This window comes from Nothobranchius furzeri, chromosome 4 (genome assembly GCF_043380555.1).
Source record: "Nothobranchius furzeri strain GRZ-AD chromosome 4, NfurGRZ-RIMD1, whole genome shotgun sequence".
NCBI lineage: Eukaryota > Metazoa > Chordata > Actinopteri > Cyprinodontiformes > Nothobranchiidae > Nothobranchius > Nothobranchius furzeri.
The window spans coordinates 7,646,411-7,663,884 of NC_091744.1; the positions used below are offsets into that span (position 1 = coordinate 7,646,411).

The 17,474-nt window shown below is 42.1% G+C and overlaps 2 protein-coding genes across 6 annotated transcripts in view; both read right to left on the reverse strand.

Moving 5' to 3' along the window:
- Positions 1-271: 271 nt before the first annotated feature.
- ccdc40 (coiled-coil domain 40 molecular ruler complex subunit) lies at positions 272-12,894 on the reverse strand. 3 transcript variants are annotated; one of them, XM_054743619.2, is made up of 19 exons: positions 12,738-12,894; positions 10,488-10,612; positions 10,162-10,225; positions 9,762-9,886; positions 9,529-9,612; positions 9,110-9,323; positions 8,778-8,935; positions 8,576-8,698; positions 7,842-7,963; positions 5,818-6,061; positions 5,561-5,743; positions 4,357-4,602; positions 3,573-3,786; positions 3,194-3,363; positions 3,020-3,111; positions 2,735-2,855; positions 1,602-1,790; positions 1,376-1,534; positions 272-951 (listed from the first exon to the last, which is right to left on the reverse strand). In XM_054743619.2, exons 1-19 carry the CDS (start codon positions 12,877-12,879, stop codon positions 709-711), a joined length of 3,018 nt encoding a protein of 1,005 aa, XP_054599594.1. In that variant the 5' UTR covers positions 12,880-12,894; the 3' UTR covers positions 272-708. The 3 variants fall into 3 exon arrangements, with proteins under 3 accessions (XP_054599594.1, XP_054599595.1, XP_070406726.1); XM_054743620.2 differs by having other exon boundaries at positions 10,488-10,603; positions 12,734-12,797; XM_070550625.1 differs by having other exon boundaries at positions 10,488-10,607; positions 12,738-12,781.
- A 426-nt stretch (positions 12,895-13,320) lies between these two features.
- LOC107390134 (testis-expressed protein 2) overlaps positions 13,321-17,474 on the reverse strand; it is a 36,863-nt gene continuing 32,709 nt past the window's right edge. For 2 of the 3 annotated variants that reach the window (XM_015966699.3, XM_015966691.3), the window contains exons 9-13: positions 16,305-16,431; positions 15,894-16,007; positions 15,545-15,754; positions 15,085-15,205; positions 13,321-14,861 (exon numbers count right to left, since the gene is read on the reverse strand). In XM_015966699.3, the coding sequence (XP_015822185.1) occupies positions 14,718-14,861; positions 15,085-15,205; positions 15,545-15,754; positions 15,894-16,007; positions 16,305-16,431 (716 nt within the window). In that variant the 3' untranslated portion in view covers positions 13,321-14,717. The remainder of the gene's footprint in view (positions 14,862-15,084; positions 15,206-15,544; positions 15,755-15,893; positions 16,008-16,304; positions 16,432-17,474) is intronic. The other variant, XM_015966706.3, reaches the window with a different exon arrangement.

The window sequence follows — 17,474 nt, forward strand, 5'->3', positions numbered from 1 at the left end:
TCCATGAGTGTGACAGTGTGATGTAGATCTGTCAGGATTTTCAAATCCTAGAGTTTCACCGTCGATTTTCTATCAGAAGTGAATGCAGGAGATAGGTGTAGGAGACTATTTACATGTTCAGCCTGCATGAAAATCTCAGAGTGACCCATTATAATCAGAAATAATCATTAAAGTATTTTGTTCATTGTTTCACACCTTTAAACATTTGTTCTGAAAGTATTAAACACAGCCATCAGAACTGGGTTCTGAATTATGAAAAAGGAGTAACAAATCACTCTGAATGAGTTTTTATTTTCCTTATTTAAAGCAATGTTCTGTGGGGTAGTTGAATTCAGTTGAGTTTATTTGGTTTCAGCTCACAATAAATGTCCTCACAGGCCATTTTACAGAGAGAGCGAACAAACTCAAACCAGATAGAAGTCTAGAAGCTTTAACATTATAGGTAATATTTTATTGCAGATTTTTATCTAATCAGAGCTCTGTTTCAAGTGTTTTGTCAGATAGAGGTCGAGGCTTCAGAAATAACCAGAAAAATACAAAAATTGAAATAAAGTAAAAATACTTCAAGCCAAGCAGAAGGCCTCATCACTCAGAGTCCAAAAAAAGCAAACATAATGTGTTTATTTCTCTTACAGGCATGTGATCTTTCATGCTTCTGCTCTACTCACTGTTACATTTCTCTCCCCCCTTCACTGTGAGCCTACTGGTCTACTGCTGGGAGGTTAGCTTGTATGCTTCCACTGCTTGTGACACCTCGAGGAGGTCCGCCTTGTGCTGAGGAAACTGCTCCGACAGCGCGGACAGCATGGTGCCGACGGCCTCCAGACGCTCCTTCTGCCTCTGCTGAGCAGCTGCCACCGTCTCGCTGGTGGAGGAGACCTTGTAGTGGCCCTCGCTGACTTCCTGCAACCTCTTGTTCCGACTCTGCAGAGCAACTAAATAGACTTGTTTCTATGGATGAAAAAGATAAGTAGAGAGTGAGTGCTGAGATGTGTTCTTTTGCATCAACATGTTTTAGAAGGTTTGCAGCTGTAGCGGCCATTTGTGATGTAAACTTGACCTTTGGGTACGCTACGCCGCTGATGAAACAGACGTAGAGTAATCGTATAAGTAATTCTTCGAATGGAAACTAAAATAGTTGAGCTACGGGGACTTGAGAAAAAACTTTGCTGCAACGTCTAATACAGGCAGATGATTGATGGTGCATACTTGAGACCTGGCACATACCTGCCATTCATTAGAGGGAAAGAAGATAGACAGAAATAGATTTGGAGATTGTGACGCGTCAGGCTCAGAACAAAAATCTCAACCGGCACAACTCAGTGTTGTAAAAAAAAAAAAAAAGAAAAACATTTTTATTAAACATCAGATTTACCGTATATTTGTCGCTCTGGAGGTTTTCCAGCTCCAAGTCTTGTTTACTCCCGGAGCTGCAAAGTTCTGCCAGCTGCTGCTTCTGCTGCACAATCCTTTCACTCAGACCCTCTTTACTCTTTTCCAGATCCCAGATCAGCTGTTCACAGTCTGCAGCTTCCTGTAGACACACAGTCAGGATCAACAGGCAGCAGGCTCCTTCCTCTGCTGCAGATAAGAACTCCTACCTTGTGTGTTTTCTGGATCGTGCGCTCAAGAGCCTCGTTGGAGCGCCTCAGCTCGGCCTCGGCGAAGTCCCTATGCGAGCTCCGGCCCAAGGCTTCTTTACGTTGGAGGACGTGTTCCCTCTTCGCCACAGCGGCCTCGCTTTGTCTCATCAGCTTCTCCTGATGTTTTTTCAGTTGGCTGACTTGCAACTGCACAGACACAATATGAAAACAACCATTTCGGTTTTGTTCACAGTTCCACGTCTGCCTACCCAGACCTCTTCCAGAGGTCGTTAGGTAGCTTGGGGACAAATAAACTGGAGATTTTCATTTCTTCACCCCGCTAAACTCCCAGAACGGGAATAATTATAATCAATCAAGCTTCCTTTAATCTTTTTGCATATTTTGTACAATCTTTAGCATAATTGATGTCTAAGTGAATCATGTAACTCATTGTTTTTTGTCTTAATGTGCACTGAGTCACAAAGACAGATCCTTGTTGGTATACATTTCAGCAACGATCCAGAGCCTGATTCAATACACCTGGTGAACTGCGCTCTTGTTGCCATGGCAATAAACCGTTTTGGAGATTTTTGGTGTTTTAAAGGGAAGCTGCTGCACAGTCAAGAGTTTGTGAGGAGATCGACGAAGATGAAGCTAAGCTAATCGATGCTTTACTCTTCTGGAGGCTCAGTAAACAGATTCTTCTCATCTAAAGCTCAAAACCCAACAATTCATAGTGATTGTAGTAGATGCTGACTAAATACTGCACCACTTTTTCATCTGATGAATCTTTGAGCACCACTTTGCTGCAATAACTACCCGGTGTTCACGCAGCTGCTGGAGGATAAAGACGGTTTAGTGAAAAAGCTCACAAACAAAAATTCTGAGCATATTCAGACAAAAGAAAATAAGCATCATCTGGACCAATAAGAGCTCCTGTGTTGGAATAGACTTTTATACTGCCACCAGTTTCACATCACATAATTGTGAAATATTATGAAATTCCTGCCGGATCTGCCCTGAACTGTATGAACAAAAGCTGTTTGGACACCGATCTACAACAGGTACAATGATAATGATTCATTCATTTTGTAGAGAAGCACAATTAAAAAGAAACCCTCAAATATCCCTTTGAGCTCCAAGTGCTTCACCTCCATACGATGGATTTCACCCTTCATCTTCTGGATCTCTTCCTGACCGAACTCGGAGTCCACAGCTGAGCGAGTCTCCTTCAAAATAAGGATTTTTCTTTCCCGCAGCAGAATCTGTTGTCTGCAGAAACACAAAATAAACAGAAGAATCGCCTGCTGCGGTGTGCAGGGTGTGAGCTTTAAAACACTGCATTACTATTTGTTTTTATACATTAAAGCGATTAAATAACAGAATGAGAACAAGCAGGTTAGCATGTCATAGAAATGAGAGAGTGAGTGACCGACTCGGCTTCCACCAGACTCTTGAGGAGCCTCTCCTTCTCCTCCTGCATCGCCTCCAGCTTCATCTGAAGGTCGACAGATTCCCTCTCAGCCTCCTGAAAACAGTCACTGAGTAGATCATAAATGCTTTTCCACGATGAACAAATGTTCCTAATGAAAATCACAGCCAGGCCCTGCCTTGACTTTGTGAACAAAGTCTGTCGTCATCATCGAGTTCTCCAGCTCCAGAGCCTGGGTCAGCTGTTTGTTCTTGCTCAGCAGGCCGTTGAGCTTCTCCAGGTCTCTCCTCAGCATCTTCAGGTTCTTCTGAACGTCTGCGTTCTCTCGCTCTTCGTATTGAATCTGACCTAGATGTGAGGCCAGAGCAGATGTTTAAGGATGCAGATGGTTTTAAACAGTGTAAAAAATACAACAAACCCTGTTTTCGTGAGAATTTGATGTTTCATACTTTAAAAGTAGTTAAACTTTCTAACTATTCTCAGATTTTTAAGCAGGTGGAAGAGCTGAAAGTACTTCCGTGTAGGTATATAAAAGAGAGTCTGTATGTGATGCATACTCTCCAAACGGATTCTTTTCTGCTGAAAAACAATGCACTCTGTCTTCATTTTCTGCACCATCCTGCTGTTGACCTCTAGGTCTTTGCTCAGCTCCACTAGCGCCCCCTGTTGTCGCAGCCAGAGCTGCTGGTCGCTCTTAATGCGGTCTGCAAGCTCCTTGATCTGAGCCTGTGTCTTCTGGACTTGGATTTGCAGAGGACTCAGGTCTTCATGCTAAGAACAAAAGAAAACATTTCATGCAGGTAATTTATAAATGAGCATTTCCATCTGCAGGGTATCTGCAGGTTTAAGGGAGCTAAATGTAACACTTTTTAAGACCTTTTTTAAGGCCACTTTGACCAAATTCAAGCAATTTTTTAAAATTAAATTTAAGCTATAATTTCCAGCTATTGCCTGGAACCGGTGCTAACCACGTCGCGAACGTGGGATTAGCCATCCAGTTACCATTAAACTTGCACTTCCCCATGGCGCAAGCTCCCACTAGCTTAACCAGCTAATGTGCTCATCTAAAAATAGCCCCCTTTCACAACCAACTGAACGTGTACGGTTTTGCTTACGCCAACCATCATACACAAGAAATGCTGAACACTAACTAGAAATTCACGAAAATTTTATAGAAATAAAAGAATCTTGTTTATTGGGTCTTTGGTAATTTAAGACCTTTGGAAACTGTATTTAAGGATTATTTGTAATTTTTAAGGATTTTCAAGGCCTTAAATTTGGAAAAGCAAATTTAAGACTTTTTAAGGACCCGCGGATACCCTGAGGCGTCACTCTCCTCACCCCGGTGTTAGCCACGATGTTTGCAATCTTAGTTTGGAGGTCGCCAGCGACCGTCTGTTTCTGCTGGATTAATTGAACCATTGAAGAGATGTCTTTCTCCAGTGATTTCAGTAACTTGTTGTGGCTGTTGGTTTCCTCATCCAGAGCCTTTTGGATCAGGGTCAAGCTGTTCACGTTTACGTCGACTTTTTGGCTCTCCAACATGACAGACAACACGTCGTTGTGCATGCTCTCCAACTGGAAAATCTGCAGGAGTGAAAGACAAAACAAAGGCAGATTCTTATAAATAAAAAACACATAAGGACAAAAGAATATAAAGTCAGTAAAATTCCCTCGAACTCAAGGTTAAATTTGTGGTTTTAACTATATCCTGACTTTTCTACCTGTCTAAGGGAACAAGCAGGCCATTATGGGCTCGACACACGGGAGGCGACAAACGACCGCGATCAGCGAAATTTGTCGCCGTCGCTTTTATTACCGGACACACGGGAGGCGACCCGCGGCAGCGGCCAGCGGCAAAGCCGTCTACGCGTTCTGTTCCATGGCGAAATCGAAACGTCCGTTGTTTTGTTTGGCTGTGTCAGGTTGGAGGGAATTAAGGTTATTTAAGCGGTTCAGAGTTAATAAAGTGGTAGATATGATGTTTCACAAGGTGCTGCTAGAGTTATGTGAAATCTTACTTCTGATTTTATTATATAAAACATAATAATAATCAATTTCTCCTCCATGTTTGCTCGGAGGAGTACGGAGCATCCTGTCCGCTCATTGGTCAGTGAATGAAACCTCCGTTGATTGGTCCTCGTCCGAGCGACAGCGATGAAAAGTTGAAAATATTTCAACTTTCTGGGATCGCGTCGCTGGGTCGCCTGTGCACGACACGTGCACGAGCGCAAAATTTCACACGCAAGTTTTTCGCGTTTCCCTTGGTAGTGTGACAGTGTGTGAGTGTCCTGTCACGATGTCCCGACTGATCATGCGCCCTGGCTACTTGGCCAAGGGGATGTCCCTTTGGCTGACTGGTTAGAGCGTATGACTCTCACCCGGGAGTCTGGGGATCGAATCCCGCCCGGGCCTTCGTTTCTCCACCTTGCCACAGTAGGAGGAAGACCCGCGATTATTGCTTTGTCGCGCATGTCTCATTGAAAATGAATGGAGGAGAGGCGATGTCGACTCCCGTGTGTCGAGCCCATAAATCCCATTTTACCTTTCCTTTCTCCTGGGTGTTCAGCTTGCTAACGAGATGGTGGGAGTACTTGGCAGCCTGGCTGTGGGTGAGCTGCTGCTGAATGTGGGTCATGATTTTATCCTCCAGTTCCAGACGCACAGAACTTTCTTTCTCCAACTGTTTCCTCTGATCCATCACTTCAGTCTGGTATGTAGCGTTTTCCTAAGAAACAAAAAGATTGAGCACTTGGGGTAGTCAAAGAGGCAGCGTGGCAGGATAGTTCCTCGTCTGCATACCTTTGTGAGCTCAGCGAGGGTCTGCTGTGTTTCTCTGAGTGAGCGGAGGCAGGTGGAGTACTGGGTCTGCAGAGCCTCCAGGTCGTTCTGCTTCTGACTGATCAGCCGTTTAGAAGTCGCACAATCCATCTCACTCCAGTTGAGCTGAATAGCCAGAGTGTCATTTTTCTCCTGCTCTGCAGCGATTTCTCTCTTATTCATTTCTATTTCTCTTTGAAGCAAATTCCCCTGATCCTCCACACAGCTGAGGGGGAAAGGAAAGGATTATAAATGTTTGTCTCAATGGGATTTTATTTTCCAGATAAATGAACAAGATAACTTTACCTGATTTTCTTAATATGTGTTAAGCAGGTGGGTTCTATGTTCAATGAAAAGTTGGACACCAAACATCTCTGTTAGAGCCAACGTGAACGCTCGTGTGTTGTCGGTTTTGATGGCACAGATGTTGAGTTTGGCACTGCGCCTCAGGTTCGTTGGGAGTGTGGCTACACAATGACAGGCGTAACTCAGCTAATTTTATAGATATAGAGCTGGAGATCAAAATCTGGCCAAAAAAGCCAAAACAAATTAAGATGATCTTAGATTTTTTTTTTTTTTTTTTTTACAAATTAAGACAGCGGCTCCCAGTCCTGGTCCTCAAGAGCGATACTCAGCATGTGATGTTCCTGCATCTATAAGAAAACAGTGTTGCAACGCCCCCTCACTCCCAGCGCGTCAACAACAAACGCCTGGTCAGCCACCCTCTGCGTCAGACCCCTGACGCCAAAAGTGCCCTTTTTCGTCACTTATGTGCGAAAAGGGGTTTTCCCCTTTTTCTGACTGCAGATTCCAATGCAGCGTAAAACTGACGCGATGGGATGTCTGCTGATGCGGCACCGAACCAGCTCATTTAACCGCACCTAAACCTTAACGTTTCACTATTTATAACCTTCCCCTCACCCTCTTCCTAACCTTAACCCTCTTGCTACCTAAAACGTTACTGTCACTGTGATCAAGCGTCTGTTTCCCGTGCATTCTGACTGTGAATTTTTGTATTTGCCACCCAAGGGGAACGTTAGAACATACCATCTGGCGAGAGGGAGGTTACACATACCCTCTACTTTTTCCAAATGTCCAAACCAGACCAATGACGAGGCGGCTCCCGCTGTTCACTTCATAGAGCCGGCTTTTAGAGCGACCGACACATCACTAACGTGCTAGCTAGCAAGATGGTTAAGGTTAGGATAGGGGTGAGGAGAAGGTTAAATAAGAGGATAAGGTTAGGGTGAGGCACAATGAGCTTGTCTGGTGCCCTAGCTGCGGACATCCCATCGCGTCAGTTTTATGCTGCATTGTGATCTGCAGTCAGAAAAGGGGAAAACCCCTTTTCACACATAAGCGACGAAAAAGGGCACTTTTGGCGTCAGGGGTCTGACGCAGAGGGTGGCTGACCAAGCGTTTGCTTTTGACGCGCTGGGAGTGAGAATGTGTTGGACTGTTAGTTTGAATGCTTTGAAATATTTGTGTTTAACTTGTATTCCTCAGTAACTCGGCCCAAAAGAACAACAAAAAGAGGGTCACACAGTTTCGCTGATTTATTAGGGTATACATCCTCTGTGGCACTTTTTCAATGAGCTGCTGCAATGTTAGAGTCCGAGCAGGTGGCAGTGTGTAATGTATGTGTGTGTGTGTGTGTGTGTGTGTGTAAATGCAGTAGGTAAATCAATGTTAGCGTTTCTCCTCATGTTTCTTCTGCTATTCAATGTGGTACCCATGTATTTGCCCTCTTAGTGACTCACTCACTCTCTCTCTCACACACACACACACACACACACACACACACACACACACACACACACACAACATTATTATTTTTAAAGCGTTTTAGAAAGTATTAAGCATTTCTGTGGAACTAAAACAATTACCTTGCTGTATTTTTTAGATAATAACATTTAGGCTCTAAGCCCTCGTGCTGATTTTTCCGTTGTTGAGATTATGCAGCATTTTTGACCCACGTTCCTTGAGAGCACCTTTAGTAGTCTTACCGTACAGCCTCCTGCATTGCACGTAACTCCTCATCATTTCTCCTGATGCTCATGAAGCTGTTGCTCCACTGCAACAGCTGATGTTTACGTGACGTTAGCAGAGACTCCATTTCCATCTCAGCCTCGGGGAAAACAAGAATCAGAGGCATGAAAGTCAGCAATGCATGAGTCCCACAATGATGATGCTTCCCTCAGCCAAATAGAAAGAATTCATTCTTTTAATCACTTTTAATTAAAATATATTTTTCAATCCATTTGAGTCTATATTAGTTTATTACTACAATAATAAACTAACACCTTTTTCACCATTATAGACTTTTAAAAATCTTTTTTGTGACATGACTTCATGTCGTGAGTATTCATCAACGATTTTGTGGTTCTCGGGTTGATTTACAACTCCACCATGTGTAGCAGCTAAAGAATGTAGGAGATAATGAAAAAGTGTCTGATTAACACCAACTGTGTCACATTTCTCTACAGAAACCCCCAAACCTTTAGACCAACCTCCACTGTTTGTGATCAGTCACGCCGACTCACTCAGCCGACGTTCAATCGAAAAAATAAAAGACGAATTTTAGAAAATGTTTATGAAACTAAAAAGTAAATAAAAGGGTATACCAGTTTAGTTAAACCTACTCTATCAGCAGTGTGCCCTCAAGTGACACAAAATACATTTGTTGTACATCTGAACGGATGAAGGCTCGTTTCTAACTGTACTGCTGTGGAATATTTACCTTAACAAGAGCCTCTTTGACTGCCTGTGTCTGCTCAGCCTGAACGCCTCTCTGGGCCTCGTATGTGGACACCTGCAGCGTCAGCCTCTCCACCTCTTTAGTTAGACGTTCTACATACACATCCTGATGTAAAAATATCAGAAACTCCATGAAACCCTGAAGGATTCATCATTTTCAGCATGTCTGACGTCAGCTCTGGCACCTGCTTTAATAACTGCTCTTCTGCCTGAGTCTTCTCAGCCCCTGCTCTCTGTCTGATGTTCTTCATGGTGTTGACTTTGGAGTCCAGGTCTTCACTGACTCCTTGTGTCAGACTGAGGTACTGCAGCTTTTTGTCTAACTTGGCCTGCAGTTTGGACACTGGGAACACAAAGGTCAGAGTGGGAGCGTGAACACGCCGGAGCGATACAGCATACCTAAACTCACCATGAAATAAACAATAATCACATTTTGTGAACTAGTTAAAAGAGGTGACAGGATTAGGAGTGAAACACGATCGTGCTTCAGCAATGAGCCGTGACGCGTCACACCCACCGTTGGCTTTGTCCTGGCTGTTTTGCTGCCTTGTGACAGAACATTCGATCTTCGCCGCCTCCAGCCGATCTTGTGCCTGCCGATGCCTGGCGTCTGCATTTGCTTTGGACTCATGAACGTCATCTGTCTTCTTCTGAATTTTAACCAGGTATTCCTGAAACTTGAACACCTCTCGTCCCAATTCCGTAGTGTCCTCTGCCTTTTTAATGGCCTGCTGATATCACAGGGAGGAGAGAAATCATAAGTCTACAAAGCTCTCACTTAATTAGACATAAAACACATCAGACAGTAGCTGATTTTAGTTGGATCTGGATTTATTTGTATCTAAAACACAACAAGAACTACTTATTTCTCTGTCAGTGGTGTGAATATAAATATTTCTAAACTATTTTCTTGTTATTGATAGAAAAGTGACTAACCTTTTCATTTATTTCCTGTTTGAGTCTCTCCAGATTTTTCCTGAACTGACTGTTGAGGGCATCTTGAAGCCTTTTCACCAGAGGCTGTGAAAACATCAGTCAAGTGACAATAGCTGTGCAAGAATTATATTCTTATATTAATGCTCATAAACCCATCCATTATGCTTGCGGATGCATTTATGAATATTAACAAAACGTTTTATAGTGACAGGTTTAGGGTGAAGCAGACAGACATGTTCAGGGTCTAAGATGAGTAACTCCCCCTCCTCGTCCTCTTGCTGTTGTTCTGGGTTCATCGTGTCTTCTGAAGCGTTGGTGGTCGACAGGGGAGGAGGCTGTGCCAAACGGGTCAGAAAACCTAAAATAAATTATTAATTATTTTGAAAATCAACAGAAGCTTGGGAGGTAGAACATAAATTTAGTACTTTTGATATTTAACTAATATTGCTTCAGTAAATGAATGTGCTGCAATCTTTGATTATAGAAAGCATTGTGTTTGGGGGAATTATAGGTTTATTGTATTAAACCTGAGATAACTGAAGACAGGATCAATCCATTTGTGAAATATTTGATCTTTTTTTATTCTGTGTATTCCTGCTCTGTACTGACAGGTCGGTGTTTGACTGATTTTACCTGCCACACTGAGGTCAGGGTCAAGCTGAGGGATGAGGTCATCAGGCTGTGTGGCTAACAGGTCCTGTATGTTGACAACAAAAAGCAAATACAGAAGTCTCTTAGCAGCTATGAGCTGGACAATATCTACTGTAAGAGTAATTTAAATGTCCATTCTTCTTTCATAGCATCAATGTGATATGTGCTAGTTTCAAGCTCTAAACTGATACGCTGTATATTACATATCCTGGACAAATGGCTAAAATACCTTCAAAATCAAATAAAATATATAACAGCTGCACACATTCAAAACAATGGATTTTGTTTTCTTTCTGTGGCCTTCAAACCTCTAGAGTCAGCGGGACAATCGCTCCAGTGGCCTCTTCACCTCCAACCCTCTGGATGGCATCTTTATCCTGCGGTTTCTCCTCTTTTATCTCCACATTCCTTGCGTCCTGCATAGCTACCTGTGCTTAAAATAGAAACTTTAGCTTGTTTCACCTACTGATAACCACAAACATATTTAAAACGTATTTAAAATGATATTAGAAATTTACAAGCGTTTCAGTTGGTGTAGAGAAAACTCGAAATCCTCCAAAATTTAGCTAGCGAAGCAGAAACTACAGGTGCTGGCCAGTAAATTAGAATATCATCAAAAGGTTGAAAATATTTCAGTAATTCCATTCAAAACGTGAAACTTGTACATTATATTCATGCAATGCACACAGACCAATGTATTTCCAATGTTCATTACATTTAAATTTGATATTCATAAGTGACAACTAATGAAAACTCCAAATTTGGTATCTCAAAAAATTAGAATATTCTGAAAAGGCTGAATATAGAAGACACCTGCTGCCACTCTAATCAGCTGATTTACTCAAAACACCTGCAAAGGCCTTTAAAAGGTCCCTCAGTCTTGTTTTGAAGGCACCACAATCATGGGGAAGACTTCTGACTTAACAGCTGTCCAAAAGACAATCATTGACACCTTGCACAAGGAGGGCAAGACACAAAAGGTGATTGCTAAAGAAGCTGGCTGTTCGCAGAGCTCTGTGTCCAAGCACATTAACAGACAGGCGAAGGGACGGAAAAAATGTGGTAGAAAAAAGTGTACAAGCTCTAGGGATAACCGCACCCTGCAGAGAATTGTGACGACAAACCCATTCAAAAATGTGGGGGAGATCCACAAAGAGTGGACTGCAGCTGGAGTCAGCGCTTCAAGAACCACCACGAGGAGACTCATGAAAGACATGGGATTCAGGTGTCGCATTCCGTGTGTCAAGCCACTCTTGAACATGAAACAGCGCAAGAAGCGTCTCGCCTGGGCCAAGGACAAAAAGGACTGGACTGATGCTGAGTGGTCCAAAGTTATGTTTTCTGATGAAAGCAAGTTCTGCATTTCCTTTGGAAATCAAGGACCCAGAGTCTGGAGGAAGAGCGGAGAAGCACAGAATCCACGTTGCATGAGGTCCAGTGTAAAGTTTCCACCGTCAGTGATGGTGTGGGGTGCCATGTCATCTGCCGGTGTTGGCCCACTCTGTTTCCTGAGGTCCAGGGTCAATGCAGCCGTCTACCAGGAAGTTTTAGAGCACTTCATGCTTCCTGCTGCTGACCAACTTTATGGGGATGCAGACTTCACCTTTCAACAGGACTTGGCACCTGCACACAGTGCCAAAACCACCAGCACCTGGTTCAAGGACCATGGTATCCCTGTCCTTGATTGGCCAGCAAACTCGCCTGACCTTAACCCCATAGAAAATCTATGGGGTATTGTGAAGCGGAGGATGCAATACGCTAGACCCAACAATGCAGAGGAGCTGAAGACGACTATCAGAGCAACCTGGGCTCTCATAACACCTGAGCAGTGCCACAGACTGATCGAGTCCATGCCACGCCGCATTACTGCAGTTATTGAGGCAAAAGGAGCCCCGACTAAGTATTGAGTGCTATACATGCACATTCTTTTCATGTTCATTCTTTTCAGTTGGCCAACATTAGAGAAACAAACATTTTTTCATTGGCCTTTAGAATATTCTAATTTTTTGAGATACCAAATTTGGAGTTTTCATTAGTTGTCACTTATGAATATCAAATTTAAATGTAATGAACATTGGAAATACATTGGTCTGTGTGCATTGCATGAATATAATGTACAAGTTTCACGTTTTGAATGGAATTACTGAAATATTTTCAACCTTTTGATGATATTCTAATTTACTGGCCAGCACCTGTAATTCAGTTGTTTACTAGCTTAAGTTCGAGGTGTCTCGATTTCTTGGTCAGAAACGGCCTTTAAATGAAACCATATTTATCAACTACATTAAACTATTAACATTTGAACATCAGGCTTAAAACTGACGTCTAAATAGCACATTTATCATTAAACTGTGTTGACATACACCTACTTCCGCTGAGAAACCAGAGAAGCAAGCAACCGTGGAAAACCGTAGTATTTGTTGAAGGTGCGCAGTTTCTGGTGCGCAAAAGTAATTTCATTTCGACCGTTTATGCAGTGATTTAAACACGTCTTTGTATTTTAGTGATAAAATAAGAATGTAGAGAACAGCGGACTGAATGAAATATAGCAAACCTACTTCTGCTGAACTGGCGCTGACGAAGACGATGCAAAGACCTGCGTTGCCTAGCAACCGCAAACTTCCGCTGTACGAGGATGCGCAGTTCTCGTTTAAATAGGCGGGTGCTTGGGGGAAAATTAAAAATATGATAACGACCCATTTTTTATTTTGAAACTTTAATTTTTTAGGAACTCTTTATACAGTTTTATCACTTATAATAGTCCAAAACAAAACCTGTGGCTTAAATGAATCTCTAGTGTGTAAATAATTTAAAATTCAACAAGAACTTGATTTTATTCAGTTTTAAAATAACTCGAGTTATAGCCTTTATATTTTTACTGGTTTGCATAAGTTTTCTCCTAATTGTATTTGTCAATTTAAATAAATGGCGTTTCCTTCAAGTTTTCAACTAAAATACTTTATAATTTTGTTTGTTGTACACAAACAAAATTTTGCCCAACTACACAAACCTCCCGTTCAGTTCGTACTTTGCTTCAATGATAATGTAAATTGATGATGATTTAATCAACATATTTAACAAAAAGACCTCAGAAAATACTCATTTACTCCAAATAAATACAAATCAAATTGAAGACAACAGTATTCTTCATCAACAGATTTATTTTATCATATAAATAAGGCAGATACACATAATCACTGGTTTTGGTCTTAAAATTGTCAAAAAAAAAATTCACAGGTAGAAATTACGTCATTACATTAAAGTATCCTCCAGAAACCTTGTTTCGTTCTGGTAATACCAAAGAAGTAGACAAAAGCTGGAGCCAAATACCACTTTTACACATTCCTTCAAAAATACTTCAAACAGGAACCGAGGCATCAAGGAAAAAAAGCAAAAATCCATTGTTACAGTGCTTTATGATCCTAAAAGAAAGACTCATGTAAACAACGTTCATGTGTTGTAGTATGAGCATAAAGACAAGTCTACAATAAGCACAGAGGGGAATCCGGCACTAAAACTTTGGTTTAGAGAACATTTTAACCAATCATTTCAGAAACAGGAACCCGCTAATAAGGATGCACATTCCTGGCAAATGTTTCCAACGACGTGTACCTTCACTCACCGATGTCTGTCTACATACTTCATGGCAGATTGACTCTTTAAAGCACGGTCACATTTAAAACTTCTCTCCCGTCATCTTCAACATCAAATACGACTGATGCATCAACAAACAGTTCGCTACTGCAGAATCCCAGATTATCAGCACATCCAGAAGCAACAAAGATATGCAAGATGGCGTTCATCAAAAGAAAACAAAGCTTACATTGTGCAATAATTTAAATATCCTGGTCAAACTGTTAACCAGGTCAAAACGGTTTTCAAACTCAAACAAACGGAACCATTCGTGCATACATTCAGCGTTAGAGGCATCGTACTCTTCATTTAGTCCTACGCAGCATTTCTAACATTGCACTTGTGTTTGTGCATTTGTTATTAATAAATGGATCTTAAATAGTAAACACTTTCACTAAATCAGCTGCTTCTTTCTAAAAAATAGTATTAGCGACATTAAAAAGGTGGGAAAGGGGGGGTTGGCAGTAGAATGGGATGCTCAGGTGTGGCCACGGCACAAAGCAACACTGTTTATTAATACCTGATTGAACAAAGCACGAATAAATAAACATAGCATCTAGTGTCTGAGATTTCCAATGTTTTTATGTGTCATTTAAATGTGCAGTCTCTAAAGGGAAGCTACACGCGCCCCTTCCTCCGTAAGGTATCAGGTGAATGCTTCTACATCTTTGTGTTCAAAGGACAACATTGGAATATTCTTGCTTATTAACCTAAGCCTGCATGTGGGGAGTTTCTATTTAACATAGCAGCAAGCAGCACTTTGCCATTACTCTAACTGGAAAGTTCAGAGTTTCTGTTCTGATCAGAGAGGAAGCAGCTCACAGTGGGAATGTGTGGAAAACAACAGTCTGGACTTCAGATCCCGCCCCCATTATAGTAGCTTTAGGCAATGCTGTAAACGATCTTCAGGGCTGACCATCCGTCTCCTGCCAGGAAGGTTCTGTGCTCTGTGTGTGTGGGGGTGAAGGACCGTCAGATGGGTGCGTGATCATTGCAGGATGCATGATATCCAGCCACACGTCGTCCATGTTTGGCATCACGAGGATTTTCTAGAACAGAAGAGTGAATATCACAAAGTAGTGAGCGGTCTGTCAGTGTTTTAGGATTCCTCAAACACAAATAAGTCTGAATCAATCAGAGAAAAAAAATCTAAACTAGCAGAATATATGTTTTTGCCAAATCCAGTCATTACATTTTTGTTGCAGAGGCTACTAGCTTCCTAAAAACGCCTCTGATTAACCAAAAACCAAACTTGAATAGGAACAACTGTACCATGAATTCCTGCTCCAGTTTTCTCTCTATCCAGTCAGTAACATGAGCCAGAGTGACTTCTCTTTCTCCGAGTTTAGGCCGGGCCTTCAATTCCAGGTGGGGTGGAGTCCTGAAGCCGTACCTGCAACAGAAAACAAACGCACCTATCAAACACATCCTGACGAGTATAATCCTCACCACTAGAGGACAGTCTGTTTCTTGGTTTAGCGTGGTAGACTGGATTTAATGGCTCTGAGAACAGACTCCGTCTCTGTTTAAAGTGAATTATTTGTCATTTAGAAATAAAAACACATGACTGTTGACACACACCAGTAAGCTGAACAAATGAAAAATCATCTTATTGTTTGCTCCAGAATAGATGGTGTTGTTTTTGTGGGAAAGAGCCTTCCCAGAGGAAAATGTGACCTTTAGTCACTCTGCATGTTTACCACAGAGCTGATTATAATAAACAGACACATACCATATCCTGTCAGTCGGAGGAGGGGGAATATTGACGGCCAGCGTTCCTCGGAGCTCCTGAACCTCCACAGTGAGCAACAGGGGTGTGTTGGACACCTCTTCCATCTTCTTTTTGATGAACTCTGTCTCTGTGGCCTTCTGAAAGTATTTAGATTTGGCAATCTTGTCCACAAAGCGCATGATCTTGCTCGGTTTGTGTCCTCCAACCAAACTTTAGTTAATAAAACAAGAAACAAATCAAAACTAAATTAATTCCTCAACAAAGCTCTAGGAAAATAAGAGTCAGAAGCTCCGTTGTACTTTTGTACAACTAATCTTGGCAACCAGGAGAAGGTGCAGAAAACCCTCACCCTTCTGCTCCAGCTGAATCATTTGAGAGGTCTGAGGAGTCTTCTTCGTCTGATGAACCTGCGCTGGACGACTCTTCATCACTAGCAGCCAGGCAGTAGGCCCGAGGCCTGACTCTGGAAAAAACAATCAAGCAAACGAAACATGCTGGGAACCGTTCCTGTGTGTAGCTGTTACATAAAAATAAACTACACGTACAATTAAAAACAGACTTCTAAAAAGAAGATAAAAAAGATAAGAACAAGCAAACCAAGTGTTAGTTGGATCAGGAAGTGAGACACTCACCAAGTAAGAAAACAGTCAGGTAGAGTCCAAGAGGAGCAGCAGGAAGAAGGAAAAGGTAATCACAGAGTGAAGCAGGTGAGAGGACGAGTCAGAAATGCTTCAGAAAGGTGAACGTTCTCAGGTCTCACCCATCTCTGCCAATGTCTCCAAACCGGAGGCTCTCCCCCTCCTTTCCCAGCCGGTTGAGGATCATCTTGGTTTCCAGGGTCATCAGGAAAGAGCCGTAGTAGGAAACCTCCAGGTCAAACCACAGCCCTAATAAACAAACAGTCAAAGTTTATGGGATGTGAAATAATTACACAAGATTCATTACATCTTTAACAAACAGAAACCTTTTCTAGGACATCCCATCTTTAGATGCCTCAGAGTAAAACCCAAACCTACTTCATTTTCAAAGACAAGGACAACATCCTAAATAAATAAATTCATCTGTGGTGTTTTCACTTTGAACCACTAGAAGACAGAAAGGTCTAAAAGCTGCTTATGAGATTAAAGATGGAGGAATGTAAACGTTCTGTACGCCGCTCGACCCACTAATAACACTTTTATACTTTAACACAAAAAACAACATAACAGGTCATTTACTCAGCTAAAGTTTGAATATATGAGCGAGCATTTATGTCTCATGCAACCATTTACGATTTTGACTAAATCCATTTAAAATAACGTTATTAGTGACCTTATTAAATAACAAGAAATCATTCTCACACAGAGGGGATGAACAGATGTGGCGCGAGAAACGGCTAATCCTCTCCTTCCTGCTCAGTCGAACCCAGAACTGAACCAAAAACTTCAGCGGTAAATGGCAAGACAAATATGTTAAAGTGTAGTGAGCCACAGGAAGGCAGGCAGAGAAAAACAACAAGTGAAAGAAAAACAAAAAGCTGAGAGAAAATCAAAGCATGTAGATCTTAGATCGGCGTTTCAGAACAAAACAAAAGATATGGAGGTCTGATGGAGCAGCAGGTAAACACAGAGGTACAAAGAGGCAGTCGGGCAGGTTGGATCTGCTCGCCCTGGTGAGTTTTGTTTTCCCAGTAGTCCTACAAAGGACTCCTCTCAGTCTGGTTGGATGGAATATGGGTTCCCAGAACAAATCTGGGAAGATTTTCTTAACTGGGATTAATCCCAAGAGGATGAAGGCAGACTTTCAGAAGTAAAACAACAAAAACACATGTTCAAGCAGACAGAGGCCAGCTAGTAGAGGAGATATATACACACGCAGTTGGGGGGGGGGGGGGGGGGGGGGCTACATGATCGACTGCACTCATCTATTCTTCGTCCTGGAAGAACTGCAG